The sequence below is a fragment of the Eschrichtius robustus genome, chromosome X (assembly GCF_028021215.1).
Source record: "Eschrichtius robustus isolate mEscRob2 chromosome X, mEscRob2.pri, whole genome shotgun sequence".
In the NCBI taxonomy this organism is placed as follows: Eukaryota; Metazoa; Chordata; class Mammalia; order Artiodactyla; family Eschrichtiidae; genus Eschrichtius; species Eschrichtius robustus.
In genome coordinates, this window is record NC_090845.1 from 62,737,166 (window position 1) to 62,752,845 (window position 15,680).

The 15,680-nt window shown below is 40.1% G+C and overlaps 1 protein-coding gene across 5 annotated transcripts in view; it reads left to right on the forward strand.

Moving 5' to 3' along the window:
• The window catches only part of ITGB1BP2 (integrin subunit beta 1 binding protein 2), a 32,946-nt gene that overhangs the window by 2,531 nt on the left and 14,735 nt on the right, over positions 1 to 15,680 (forward strand). For 3 of the 5 annotated variants that reach the window (XM_068534014.1, XM_068534018.1, XM_068534019.1), the window contains 5 exons: positions 90 to 160; positions 280 to 379; positions 650 to 763; positions 1,012 to 1,074; positions 1,435 to 1,940. In XM_068534014.1, coding sequence (XP_068390115.1) covers positions 90 to 160; positions 280 to 379; positions 650 to 763; positions 1,012 to 1,074; positions 1,435 to 1,662 — 576 coding nt within the window. In that variant the 3' untranslated portion in view covers positions 1,663 to 1,940. Of the gene's footprint in view, positions 1 to 89; positions 161 to 279; positions 380 to 649; positions 764 to 1,011; positions 1,075 to 1,434; positions 1,941 to 15,680 lie in introns of those variants that run through there. The other 2 variants (XM_068534016.1, XM_068534017.1) reach the window with 2 other exon arrangements.

Sequence of the window (15,680 nt, forward strand, 5' to 3'; positions counted from 1 at the left end):
GAGGGATGACTGGGTATAGATATGAGGCTGCATAGGGTACATTTTAAAATGACCCAATTCTTTTCCTGATTCTCCTTTATCTGCCTTAGGTTTACCAAGGCCCGGAGAGTGATGCTACTCCATGTACCTACCACCCAGGAGCACCTCGATTCCATGAGGGGTGATGGAGGGGACTGGGTGGGCTGTGAGACAGGTTTCTCCCAATGTTGACCTTAAGATGGAAGTGGGGGCTTGTGGGGAGGGGAGAGGAGAGCCAGTTGAATTCTATTCCTACCTCAGGATGAAATCTTGGAGTTGTTGTGGTATCCAGACCCTGGATTTTGGGGCATTCCTGGCACAGCCAGGGTGCAGAGTTGGTAGACATGACTGGGGGAAGCAGGTAAGCCCCGACTTTTCTGAACTCTTGATTAGAACCCAATTCCAAAATAATTTCTTCTCCCTGTACCTCATGGCCAAGCTCTGTATCTTCTCCCTTTTGCATGGACCAAATAAGATTCTGCTCCTTATCCTTTACTAGCCCAGTGGTTTTGCAATATGAGGTGGTGGTAATCTTTCTGAGACTCTCTGTCTCTCCTCCACATATACCATGAGAACGCCCCTTGGGTTAAGAGTTCATTCTTACCACCCACTTTTCACATCTTCTTTTTAGCTGCCAGCGTCTTGCCGTCATGATTGGCACCAGACAGATTCCTTAGTAGTGGTGACTGTATACGGTCAGATTCCACTTCCTGCATTCAACTGGGTGAAGGCCAGTCAAACTGAGGTGAGGAACGTCTGATGCTGGATGGGAAGCCAGTGAATTGGGTGATATTATAATCTTACAGGCAGAGTCGTCGTAGGCAGTAAACATGTAGGCTCCATAGTCCTCTGAGAGGAAGGTAGAGCTGTTAGGTCAGGGTTATCTGGCTGACCCGTGGATGTAGGGATTACACCACTGGCCTGCTTCTCTGTCTTAATGACTTGTTCTGAGCTTCTGGGATTGTTACTACCCCTGTAATTCTTTTCTCTCAGCTTCATGTCCACATTGTCTTTGATGGTAACCGTGTGTTCCAAGCACAGATGAAGCTCTGGGGGGTAAGTGAAGATAAGGGGGCACAGGAGGGGGAGGCAGATGGGGTAAAATGAAGGGCCAGACTGGAATGAATAGAGGGTGTCTTGAGGGAAGGAGTTGTAGTGGGAAAGTGGAGGTTTTCTCTTCATTTGCTTTGATATTCTCTCTCTCTCCCTCTTCCTCCCTCTTTTTCTCCCTCTCCCCCCCAACTCCCCTTTCTTTCCTCTTTCTCTCTCTCCCTTACTTATTCCTTCCCTATATTTTTCCCCACCTTGCATTTTTTATTTTTCTCCCTGTCATTCATCACCATCCTACCCTGACCCCAATCCCTTTGATTTCCTCATTTTCTCTTCTGTGTTCCTCTGTCTTTCCCTCCTCCTCAGGTCATAAACGTGGAGCAGAGCTCTGTCTCCTTGATGCCATCTCGGGTTGAAATCTCCCTGGTCAAGGCTGACCCAGGATCCTGGGCCCAGCTGGAGCACCCCGATGCACTGGCTGAGAAGGCTAAGGCAGGGGTTGGGTTAGAGATGGATGAGGAAGAATCTGAGGATTCAGATGATGACCTGAGCTGGACAGAGGAGGAGGAAGAGGAGGAAGTGATGGGGGAATAGTGACACCAGGCAGTCAAGTGCCTAGATAGGACCTCAGTGACTCCCTTAGGATCTCAGAGACCAGGATATGGTTGGCCATGTGGTGTCCTTGAGCAGCAGGAGGCAGAAGGAGTGGAGAACAAAAGTGTCCCAACCATTCTGTTTTTTTCCCTTAAATAAATCTTGTATTCTGCAGTTTCACATAGTGTCGTTCTCTCACCTCACTATCTAAGATTGTATTCATTCCCTCCAACTTCCGTGTGTGTGCAACACACATGTGTGAAAAAAGCACATGTAATCAATTCTTCACAACCACCAAGTATTTACTGAGTACCTACTATGTGCCCAGTTATATGTTAGGTGGTTTAGAGGTATCTGAGAAACAGAAGACTCATTCATTCCTCTCAGGAAAATTGTAGTCAGGCTGACAAGTCAAGGCTCTACATGAGATAATAATAAACATTTTCAGGTAGTTTAACTGAGTGCTAAATTGTGCAGTACAGTTTTGAAAAGCTGTAGGAGTTGAGAGAATGGAGTGATTAATGTGGACTGTAGTAGAAAGGGAAAGCTCCACGGAAGAAGTACATTTTTTACAGCTTTAATTAGATACAATACACATCCCATACGATTTGCCTGTTCAAAGTGTAAAATTCAGGTTTTCTTTTTAGTGTACTCAGAGTTGTACAACCACAATCAATTTTACAATGTTTTCATCACTCCAAAAATAAACTCTGTACCCATTAGCAGTCACTCCCAGTGTCCCCCCAAACTCATAGCCCTAGGCAACCACTTATCTACTTTCTGCCTCTGTGGATTTACCTATGCTGGATATTTCATATGAATGGAATCATACAATATGTGGTTGTTTGTGACAGGCTTCTTTCACTTAGGATAATGTTTTCAAGGTTCATCCATGTTATAACATGTATCAGTACTTCATTCCTTTTAATGGCCAAATAATATTTCACTGTGTAGATGTACCACTTGTGTTTATCTCTTCATCAGTTGAGGTATATTTGGGTTGTTCCCACTTTTTGGCTATTATGAATAACGCTCCTATAATAATGCTCCCATGCATTCATGTTCAAGTTTTATGTGGACATGTGTTTTCATTTCTCTTGGATATATACCAAGTGTAATTGGAATGTAATTTCTGGGTCAAATGGTAACTTTTAACCTTTTGAGGAGCTGCCAGACTGTTTTCCAAAGAGGCTGCACCATTTTACATTCCCACCAGCAGTGTATGAGGGTTCCAATTTCTCCACATCCTCAGTAACACTTGTTACTTGTCTTTTTTTATTATGGCCATCCTAGTGGGTGTGAAGTGGAATCTCATTGTGGTTTTACTTTGACTTTCCCTGATGGCTAATGATGCTGAGCATCTTTACATGTACTTATTGGCCATTTCTGTATCTTATTTGGAGAAATGTCTATACAAATCCTTTGCCCATTTGTTAATAGGGTTGTTTGTCTTTTTATTGAGTTGTATTTTAAAAATATATTCTGGAGACAAGTCTCTTGTCAGATATATGATTTATAAATATTTTCTCCCATTCTCTGTGTTGTCTTTACACTTCCTTGATGGTGTCCTTTGATACACAAAAGTTTTTAATTTTTATGAAGTCTAATTTATCCATTTTTCCTTTGGTTGCTTATGCTTTTGATGTCATATCCTAGAAACCATTGCCTAATCCAAGGTCATGAAAATTTACTCCTATGTTTTCTGAGAGTTTTATAGTTTTAGCTCTTACATTTAGGTCTTTGATCCATCGAGTTAGTTTTTGTATGTGGTACGAGGTAGGGGTCCAACTTTACATTTTTGCATATGGATATCCAGTTGTCCCAGCACCATTTGTGGAAGAGACTATTCTGTCCCCACTGAATTGTCCTAGCACCCTAGTTGAAAACCAATTAACCATAAATGTGAGGGTTAAGAAATACATTTTGAATGGAAATTTGAAGAATGAGAAATTTGGATAGATATGGAAGAGTAGGGAGAGCCAGGCTTGGGTAGGAAGTTGTTCTATTTTACTTTTTGTGTTTTATTATAAATTCCAAAAGCAATACATATTGTCACTGTAAAAGACTCAATGCAGAAGTATATGGAGTAAGAAGTAAATGCTCCTCTTCAGATTCTCTCCAAGTTTAGTCTTTTTGCTGTTTGTAACCACTGCTAACATATCAGAGGGTATTGGTTCCCCGACCAGGGATTGAACCCATACCCCCTGCAGTGGAAGCACGGAGCCCTAACCACTGGCCCACCAGGGAATTCCCTCAGAAGGGTATGTTTAAGCGAGGGAACAAAAAAGTCAAGTGAAGTGTCGCTAGATTGGCAAGAGCCTAAAATGCTAGATCAAGGATTTTGAACATGATTTAAAAGAGAGTTAAAAAGGCATTATAGACCTTTTTTTTTTCTTTTAATTGATTTTTGGCTGCGTTGGGTCTTTATTGCTGTGCACGGGCTTTCTCTAGTTGCGGCGAGTGGCGGCTACTCTTCGTTGCGGTGCAGGCTTCTCACTGCGGTGGCTTCTCTTGTTGCGGAGCACGGGCTCTAGGCGTGCGGGCTCAGTAGTTGTGGCTCGCAGGCTCTAGAGCACAGGCTCAGTAGTTGTGGCGCACGGGCTTAGTTGCTCCATGGCATGTGGGATCTTCCCGGATCAGGGCTCGAACCCGTGTCTCCTGCGTTGGCAGGCGGATTCTTAACCACTGTGCGACCAGGGAAGCCTGGCCTTTTCTTTTTAAACGTAGATTTTTTCTTTTTGGCTGCGCCACGTGGCTTGCAGGATCTTAGATCCCCAACCAGGGATTGAACCCAGGCCCGTGGTAGTGAAAGCGCCGAGTTCTAATCACTGGACCACCAGGGAATTCCCTTACACGTAGATTCTTAATTAGAGGAGTGATATCTCTTTTTTGAGTCTCTCCTGAGTCAGATTTACTCCCTCAGCTGCCTCGTGGCTTGTGGGATCTTAATTCCCCGATTAGGGATCGAAGCCGGGTCCCAGCAGAGAGCACCGAGTCCTAACCATTGGACTGCCAGGGAATTCCCTGAAAATAGAATTTTTCTTGACAGTCAGGTTTTGCTAGTCTATAAAGTGATAACATATTTACCATACCATTGCATCAGCTTTAGGATTAAGGAAGATTGTATTCACCTGCTGAGGGAGTAAAGTATCATGTATAGAATGCCACTGTGTGGGGCACTTCTACCCACATTATTTTATTTAATCCTCACATCTGCTCTGTGAGGTAGGTATTATTATCCCCAATTTTTATAGATGAGGAAACCAAAGCTCAGAGAAGGACAGAGCTAGCCTGAGGTCACATGGCTACTGATTAAAACCTCAGTCATTGTTCTAGAGCCATCTGAGAATATCCAAAACCTCAGGACCCAACGGGGATCTTAGAAGAGAAGCTTGATATCGCATCCCTGTAGCCTAGCAGAGTCCCTTCGACAAGCCTATCTGGGAACCAGCGAGGCCCTTAGTTGATCAGTGGTATCTCACACTGATATAACGCTTTCCCAACCACTTTTTGTCTCTGATCACCTCATCCCTAACCTAAGTGGGACCCCTGGGTACTTTACCTCTCACTTCATCCAGATCGGTAATTATCTCCCAGTTACACCAGATTTAGTGTTACTGACTCTGGGACCCCTGCCTCCACTGTCCTCTTTCTCCCTTTCTGCTCCCAAAGTCCCAGAACACTGCTAGAGGGAGAACCAAGCAGACCAATGTGAATTCATGCTGTCCAATTTCAACTTGGCCCTTGCAGCTGCTCAGCAACCCTTTTATTTGTCTCATACATTCCCTGGCACTCTCCCCACAGAGGCTGTTCCAGAACTTCTTCTTTCTCCTCAAACTACAAATTCCAATCTCCCTGCTTCTACTTACACAGATTTCATATTAGACACTTTCATCTGATTAACTGTCCCTCCTGCAGCAAATCAGTAATATCGTTCTCCCTTCCAGCCCTGTCCTCTAGCCATCCAGTTTCCTTCCCGGGAAAGCAATCAATGTTCTTGATCTCTTACTTATCCTTTCAGAGATACTTTATGACTCTACAAGCAAAAATACGGAAAGGAGGGAACTTGCACTGGTCGTTAAAGATAAGTAGGATTTGGATAGGTGGAGAGACAGGAGATGATATTCCAAGCAGAGGAAACATCCGGGGCAAAGGCACAGAGGTGGAAATGAGTAAGATATATTTAGAAAACAGGGTATAGCAAGTAGAGTAATCCCCTGAGAAATAATCCCACCTGCTGCCTCAAGTGCTACCTCTCCTTTTCTAGTTCTGACTTCAGCGTGATCTGCTTCCCTGACTGTCCTGCTCTACATACCAGCAGAGTAGAAATCTGACACTACATGGCCCCTCACCCATCCTATCTTGCCTGGACCTCCGTTACTATTTATCGAGCCATCTGTTTCAGTCCTGCTAAAGAGGTCCTAGCTCCTTCCTGAGTAACTCTCCAGGCCAGACACCTTCCATTTCTTTGGTCACGTGGACAATTTCCTCACACCATTGAAAGCAGGACAGTGAATATAGAATATGCATTGTACAGACATTATTGATCTTACCAATATATACAACAAACGGAGGTCAAGGAAACATGTTAATCTATACAACAGAGATGGAATTGGCAAAACCCAGACTGTGAAACTACTGAAAAACAGTCCAACTTCCTCAACAAAAAAATTGCAAGGAAAAAAAGAGATGAAGGGGAACCTTCAGTTTAAAAGTGACATATAATACATATCCACCAATCACAATGTGTGCACTTTATATGGATACTGATTGAAACCAAAAAAGCTGTAAAAAATTCTTTTGACATTTATGAAACTATTGGAAATGTAAATGCTGACTTGGCATTTGATGATATTAAGGAAACATTGCTTGTTTATTTTATGTGTGCTAATGATACTACCATTATGATTTTTTAAAAAGGATCCTTAACTTTTAAAGATACATACTGAAATATTTAGGTATGGAATGATGTCATGTCTGGGATCTGCTCCAAAATATTACAGGACGGAGGAAATAGGTGAAACAAGAGTGCCCAAGAGTTGATACTAGTTGAAGCTGAGTGTTTGGTAAATGGGGATTCATTATACTAGCCAGTCTACTTTTGTACATGTTTTAAATTCTCCATTAAAAAGCTTTTAAAAATGTTACTGAATTGTCAAACATCTGATGAAAGTTTGTGTACTAGTCTGAAGGAGTGGAACAGGAGGAGCTGGAATATGAGAAGAGGAAGGTCTGGAACAGCCTCTGTGGGGAGAGTGCCAGGGAATGTATGAGACAAATAAAAGGGTTGCTGAGCAGCTGCAAGGGCCAAGTTGAAATTGGACAGCATGAATTCATATTGGTCTGCTTGGTTCTCCCTCTAGCAGTGTTCTGGGACTTTGGGAGCAGAAAGGGAGAAAGAGGACAGTGGAGGCAGGGGTCCCAGAGTCAGTAACACTAAATCTGGTGTAACTGGGAGATAATTACCGATCTGGATGAAGTGAGAGGTAAAGTACCCAGGGGTCCCACTTAGGTTAGGGATGAGGTGATCAGAGACAAAAAGTGGTTGGGAAAGCGTTATATCAGTGTGAGATACCACTGATCAACTAAGGGCCTCGCTGGTTCCCAGATAGGCTTGTCGAAGGGACTCTGCTAGGCTACAGGGATGCGATATCAAGCTTCTCTTCTAAGATCCCCGTTGGGTCCTTAGGTTTTGGATATTCTCAGATGTTTGTCAGACAGCTCTTAGCAATGACTGAAGTTTAAACAGGTGGAATTCATCACTAAAACTGGAAGTTCTGCAAGACACATGGTGAGAGGAGTATTACAAAAAAAAACTACTCTTTACTATGATCTAAGCACTGTAATAAAATATGTATATATATATACACATTTTTTCTGTTATCTCTCTATACTATATATATCAAATGAGATTTTATATTCTCATTTAATTCTCACAACAATGTATTAAAAGCATTATTATTTTTTTAATAGATGAGGAAACTGAGCTTCAGGGAGGTTACATAATTTTCTCTAGGTCACATAGCTATCAAGTGTCAGAGCTGGGACACAAATCCAGCTTTGAGTACAGAGCCTGTGCTCTTTGGTGTCCAGCATACTTTCCAGCAAACACCTCCTTCCATTAAATCACTGTTATTTTGCCAGTGACATCCGTTAATAAAATTATAGATGCGTTCCTCACCAAAAAGAATTATACACTGAATTGAAAGCTTTTGGTAGGTAAGAAGTTAATTGACTAGGGTGGAAGAGATAGATACTTGGAGGCAGTGAAACCAGTTGAAGATAATCACAGTGGTGCAGGGGAGAAAGATGAGACCTCAGACTAAGTGGGTGTGGTAGTAAGAATGGAGGAGAGAATAATGGATTTAAGAGATATGTCTTAGTTCAGGCTGCTATAACAAAGTACCATAGACTTGGTGGCTTATAAACAACATAAATTTATTCATCACAGTTCTGGAGGCTGGAAGTCTGAGATTAGGGTGCCAGTATGGTCAAGTTCTGGTGAGGGACATCTACCAGGTGGAGAGCGAAGACACGAAGCAAGCTCTCTCATGACTCTTAAAAAGGCACTAATCCCATTCATGACCTCATCTAATCCTAATTACCTCCCCAAAGCCGCATCTCCTAATACCATCACAATGGGGGATAGGATTTCAATGTATGAATTTTAGAGGGACACAAACATTCAGTCCATAACACAGGTAGGAGTGAAAGTAATGTGGCCATTGCTGGTCTTCTGTGTTCCTCGAACCTATTCAACTCACTCCTTCCTCAGTGCCCCTGTACTATCTGTTCCCCCTACCTGGAATAGTCTTCCTCCAGGTCTTTGAATAGCTGGCTCTTTCTTGTCACTCACGTCTCAGCTCAAATATCACCACTCATGATAGAGGAACAATTCATTATCTCAAAATTTAATCAATAAAGGGAGAGAATCAAGCATTTATCCTTCCTTTCCTAGATGAACTGGGTAACAAAATAGTAGATGAAAGGACATGTTTTCCAAAACGATTCCAATTAATAAAAAGAAATGAAATTAGAATATCACCATTTTGCAATCCTTGATAAATAGAGATAGTGAGCATCAGCAGCTTCTAAGATTATAAAAAGACATCAGACATTGTCTATCCTGTAGTCATACGAAAGGGATGGGACCTCAGTTTGATCTAGTCTTTGGATCCAGCTGCCAATTTGCAGGAAATACAGACATAGTAACTGCATGATGCCTATGCAATTGGCAAACTGCTGAGTGAGAAGTTTCACAGGTGAAACTTGAGTTCTTCCAAAAAAAAAGGTCAAGCCTTTCTTGACCATCTTCTCTAAATTAGCACCCACTCTCCAAGTTACTATCACATTACCCTATTTTATTTTCCCCATATCCCTTATCATCACCTGAGGTTTCCTTACATGAGAAGCAATATAGCATAACAGTTAAGAGGACAAACTATAACATCAGGCTGCCTGGGTTCAAGTCTTGACTACTTACTGGCTATGTGACCTTAAACTACTTAAGAGCTATGGACCTCAGTTTCCCCAACTATAAAATGGGATTAATAACAGTGCCTATATCATAGGGTCATTAGGAATATTAAATGAGATAACGTATCTATCTCAGAGCTTATCACAGTGCCTACTACAGGATAAGCATTATAAATGCTAACAATATTATTGCATAATTATTTTTTTGCTTATACATTATTTCTCTCTTTCACTAGCATATAAGTCTTTCTTCACTATACCCAGCACCTAAAACTGCCTAGCACATATATAATATGTGCTTAATAAATGTTTGTTTAATGAATGGCCTGAATTAGGGTGGCAAAGAAAGTCATGAAGAAGACACGTAAGGTATTATTTTTTTAATAGATCTTTATTGGAGTATAATTGCTTCACAATACTGTGTTAGTTTCTGTTGTCCACTAAAGTGAATCAGCCATATGCGTACAAATTTCCCCATATCCCCTCCCTCTTGAGCCTCCCTCCCATCCTCCCTATCCCACCCTTCTGGGTCATCGCAAAGCACCGAGCTGATCTCCCTGTGCTATGCTGCTGCTTCCCACTAGCTAACTATTTTACATTCAGTAGTGTATGTATGTCGATGCTACTCTCACTTCGCCCCAGCTTCCCCCTCCCACCCCGTGTCCTCAAGTCCATTCTCTATGTCTACATCTTTAGTCCTGCCCTGCCCCTAGGTTCATCAGTGCCATTTTTTTAGATTCCATATATATGCATTAGCACTTGGTGTTTGTTTTTCTGAGTAACTTCACTCTGTATGACAGACTCTAGGTCCATCCACCTCACTACAAATAACTCAGTTTCATTTCTTTTTATGGCTGAGTAATATTCCATTGTATATATGTGCCACATCTTCTTTATCCATTCATCTGTCGATGGACATTTAGATTGGTTCCATGTCCTGGCTATTGTAAATAGTGCTGCAATGAACATTGTGGTGCATGTCTCTTTTGGAATTATGGTTTTCTCAGGGTATATGCCCAGGAGTGGGATTGCTGGGTCATACGGTAGTTCTATTCTATTTTTAGTTTTTTTAAGGAACTTCCATACTGTTTTCCAGGGTGGCTGTATCAGTTTGCATTCCCACCAACAGTGCAGGAGGGTTCCCTTTTCACCACACCCTTTCCAGCATTTATTGTTTCTAGATTTTTTGATAATGGCCATTCTGACCGGCGTGAGGTGATACCTCATTGTCGTTTTGATTTGCATTTCTCTAATAATTTGTGATGTTGAGCATCTTTTCATGTGCCTCTTAGCCATCTGTATGTCTTCCTTGGTGAAATGTTTATTTAGGTCTTCTGCCCATTTTTTAATTGGATTGTTTGTTTTTTTGATATTGAGCTCCATGAGCTGTTTGTATATTTTGGAGATTAATCCTTTGTCTGTTGTTTCATTTGCGAATATTTTCTCCCATTCTGAGGGTTGTCTTTTTGTCTTGTTTATGGTTTCCTTTGCTGTGCATAAGCTTTTAAGTTTAATTAAGTCCCATTTGTTTTTTGGGTTTTTAAAATAAATTTATTTATTTTATGTATTTATTTTTGGCTGCATTGGGTCTTCGTTGCTGCGCACGGGCTTTCTCTAGTTGTGGCGAGCGGGGGCTACTCTTTGTTGTGGTGCGCAGGCTTCTTATTGCAGTGGCTTCTCTTGTTGCGGAGCACGGACTCTAGGCATGCAGGCTCCATAGTTGTGGCTCACAGGCTCTAGAGCACAGGCTCAGTAGTTGTGGTGCATGGGCTTAGTTGCTCTGTGGCATGTGGGATCTTCCCAGACCGGTGCTCGAACCCATGTCCCCTGCACTGGCCGGTGGATTCTTAACCACTGTGCCACCAGGGAAGTCCCCCCATTTGTTTATTTTTGTTTTTATTTCCATTACTCTAGAAGGTGGGTCAAAAAAGGTCTTGCTGTGGTTTATGTCAAAGAGTGTTTTTCCTATGTTTTCCTCTAAGAGTTTTATAGTGTTTGGTCTTACATTTAGGTCTTTAATCCATTTGGAGTTTATTTTTGTATATGGTGTTAGGCAGTGTTCTAATTTCATTCTTTTACATGCAGCTGTCCAGTTTTCCCAGCACCACTTATTGAAGAAGCTGTCTTTTCTCCATTGTATGTTTTTGCCTCCTTTGTCGTAAATTAGGTGACCATATGTGTATGGGTTTATCTCTGGGCATTCTATCCTGTACCATTGGTCTATATTTCTGTTTTTGTGCCAGTACCATACTGTCTTGATTACTGTAGCTTTGTGGTATAGTTTGAAGTCAGGGATCCTGATTCCTCCAACTCCGTTTTTCTTTCTCAGGATTGCTTTGGCTATTCGGGGTCTTTTGTTTTTCCACAAAAGTTATTATTTAAAAAGAAGAAAAAAAACTTGGACTTGATTTTTTTTTTCTGATAGGGGAGGGAAGGGTATAAGATAATTACTCCAAGTCTTCAAACTTAAGTAACGGTAGAAGGCTAGTACTTTTAACAGAAACAGGAAAACCGGGAACTAGAACTAATATTATTTGAATAATCCGATAATGAATTTTATTTTAGGTATGAGTTTGAAATGATGGCAAAGCATAAGAGTGGAAATGCTAGCAGGCAGTTAATTGTAAATGCAAAATTAGAGTTCATGAGACAAGTCAGCGCTGAAGATAGATTTGAGTATCATCTGCCTCAATGTGACACTTAAACATTCAACTTACTTTGTATGAGCTCCCTTCATCTTTAAAAAAACAAAAAACTCGCAGATGTGAAAAAAATGGAAAATACAATATTTGAACCCTTAAACTGTTCTCAGGGGAAGTCACTGTTAGCAGTTTGGTGTGTATCATTACAAATAGTTTCTATACATTTACAAACAGATATTGGCATACAACATGTAGAGACATAGTAAAAATCTGAGCAGATACCTGCATTTATATGGAGAAATTTGTTTTTTTCTTTTTGGCCAATTTGGAATCATTCTATAATATTTTTCTGTAACTTACTTAATCATTAAGCATATCACTTTATTGTCCTTTAAGATATTTCCATGTCAATATATATAGATATCTGACATGCTTTTTTGTGTTGCATAGTACTTTATTGTATGGATATGCCATGATTTATTTAACTATTCCCCTATTGGTGAACACAAGTTGTTTATAATTTTTTATTGTTACAAATTATGCAGCAATGAAAATCGTTATACATGTATCTTTGAATATTTGTGCTACTATTTTTTGAGGATAGATTCCTAGAAGTGGGATTGCTGGAAGGAAGGTATATACATCTTTACACATCTAAAGTGTTAATAGATACTGCTCAATTTCCCTCCACAAAGGCTGTTTCAATTTATATGGTCACCCAACAGTGTATGAGGTACCATTTTCCCCAATACCCTCATCAATACTTTATGTTATCATTAAAAAATATTTTTACCAACCAGATATGCAAATAATGGTATCTCATTTTCATTTTGCACTTCCTCTGGTTACAGGAAAGGGTAAGCATTTTTTACTGAATACAGTAGTCCCCCTTATCCATGGTTTCACTTTCCACGATTTCAGTTACCCTCAGTCAGATGTTGTCTGAAAATATTAAATGGACAATTCCAGAAATAAGCAATTCATAAGTTTTAAAAAAAATTTATTGAAGTATAGTTGATTTACAATGTTGTGTTTAACTTCTGCTGTATAGCAAAGTGACTCAGTTATACATATATATATATATTCTTTTCCATTATGGTTCATCACAGGATATTGAATACAGCTCTCTGTGCTATACAGTAGGACCTTGTTGTTTATCCATCCTCTATATAATAGTGTGCATCTGCTAATCCCAAACTCCCAGTTCTTCCCTCCCCCACCCCCTCCCCCTTGGCAACCACAAGTCTGTTCTCAATATCTGTAAGTCTGTTTTTATTTTGTAGATAGGTTCATTTGTGTCGTATTGTAGATTCCACATATAAGTGATATCATATGGTATTTGTCTTTCTCTTTCTGACTTACTTCACTTAGTATGATAATCTCTAGGTCCATCTATGTTACTTCTTTATCCATTCATCTGTCGATGGACATTTAGGTCGTTTCCATGCCTTGGCTATTATAAATAGTGCTGCTATGAACATAAGGGTGCATGTATCTTTTCAAATTATAGTTTTGTCTGGGTATATGCCCAGGAGTGGGATTGCAGGGCCACATGGTAGGTCTATTTTTAGTTTTTTAAGGAACCTCCATACTGTTCTCCATAGTGGCTGTACCAATTTACATTCCCACCAACAGTGTAGGAGGGTTCCCTTTTCTCCACACCCTCCAGCATTCATTGTTTGTAGAACTTTTAATGATGGCCATTCTGACTGGTGTGAGATGATACCTCATTGTAGTTTTGATTTGCATTTCTCTAATAATTAGCGATGATGAGCATCTTTTCATGTGCCTATTGGCCATCTGTATGTCTTCTTTGGAGAAATGTCTGTTTAGGTCTTCTGCCCATTTTTTGATTGGGTTATAAGTTTTAAATTGAACACAGTTCTGAATAGCAAGATGAAATCTTGTGACATCCCACTCCAGGATGTAAATCATCCCTTTGTCCAGCATATCCATGCTATATACACTACCCTCTTATCAGTCACTTAGTAACCTCCTGGAGGTTATCAGAGGTCTCAGTATCGCAGTGCTTGTATTCAAGAAACCCTTATTTTACTTAATAATGGCCCCAAAGTGCAAGAGTAAATGCTGGCAATTCGGATATTCTCTTACTGTACCTAATTTATAAATTAAACTTTATCATAGGTATGTATAGGGGGAAAAACATAGTATATATAGGTTTTGGTACAATCCGTGGTTTCAGGCATCAACTGGGGGTCTTGGAAAGTATCCCTGCAAATAAGGGGGGGTTTACTGTATTAATGTACAGAATTTCAATTAAACTCTGTTTTCAGCCCCATATGTCATGTCCATCCTCTGCTGTACCTGGTGTCTTGTATCTTTCCATAGTTTTACTGGTAAAATAGCCCCTTCTTATCTGTATCCTCTGTACTAGACCAAAATTTCTTCCCAGCTCCTATTTCAGCTACCATTTCTCTTGCATCTAGAAAACCCCAAGAACTTTTTGTCCTTTTGGGTTTGTACATACTTTATATATTATTTTGGTACACTTTTAGTGGTGCCTCAGAAGGGATTTGAAATGCTATATTTGTTATATACTAAATTCTCACACGTAACCGCCTCTCTATTCAGTTCCATTGATATATTTGTCTATTCTTGAAGCATATCACAGCTTTATATAATAATTTGATATCTAGTAGGTAAGTCTTCCCTCATTTCTATCTTTTAAAAGTTTCTTGGCTCTTTTTATGTGTTCTTCCAGATGAACTTCAGAACCAACTTGTTCAGTACTCCCACCCTATCCTCTCAAATCCCAAAGAGATTGTTATAGGAATTTATACTTCTTTGAAAACAATTTTAAATTATGAAACTTCTCATTCAGGAATATTGTACATCTATCCATTTGTCAAATATTCATACTTATAGCCTTCGGTAATATCTTATAATTTTATTCATGTCATTATTTTGTACGTTTCTTGTTAGGTTGATTCCTATCATTTTTTTTTTTTACTGCTGTGAATGGGATCTTTTTCCCCCCATTATATTTTCTAATTGGATATTGTTTTTATAGAGAAAAGTTATTGATTTAAAACTTAAACTCTATTTCTGTTTAATTTTAATGGTATATCAGTTCATTCTCTTAGATTATCGATATATCATATATAAACAAGGACATTTTATGATGCTTCCTTTACAACATTTTTTAAATTTATTTATTTGTTTATTTATTTATTTATTTATTTTTGGCTGCGTTTGGGTCTTTGTTGCTGTGCGCAGGCTTTCTTTAGTTGTGGCGAGCAGGGACTACTCTTTGCTGCGGTGCGTGGGCTTCTCACTGCGGTGGCTTCTCTTGTTGCAGAGCACAGGCTCTAGGCGCGTGGGCTTCAGTAGTTGTGGCACGTGAGCTCAGTAGTTATGGCTTGTGGGCTCTAGAGTGCAGGCTCAGTAGTTGTGGCACACAGGCTTAGTTGCTCCACAGCATGTGGGATCTTCCCAGACCAGGGATCAAACCCATGTCCCCTGCACTGGCAGGCGGATTCTTTTCTTTTCTTTTTTTTTAAAGAGAAACAGGAACTCTCATTTATTGCTGGTGGGAATACAAAATAATACAGCCAGTTTGAAAGACAGTTTGGTGGTTTTCTTACAACATTAAACGTATTCTTACCGTACAATCCAGCAGTCATACCCTTTGGTATTTACCCAAATGAATTGAAAACTTACAGTGACACAAAAACCTCCATACGAATGTTTATAGCAACTTTATTCATAATTGACAAAGCTTGGAAGCAACTATGATGTCCATCAGTAGGTGAATGGATAAACTGTGATATATCTAGACAGTGGAATATTATTCAGTAGGCAGGCGGATTCTTAACCACTGCGCCACCAGGGAAGTCCCCTTTACAACATTTATAACTTTTATCTTCTCTTGTCTTAATG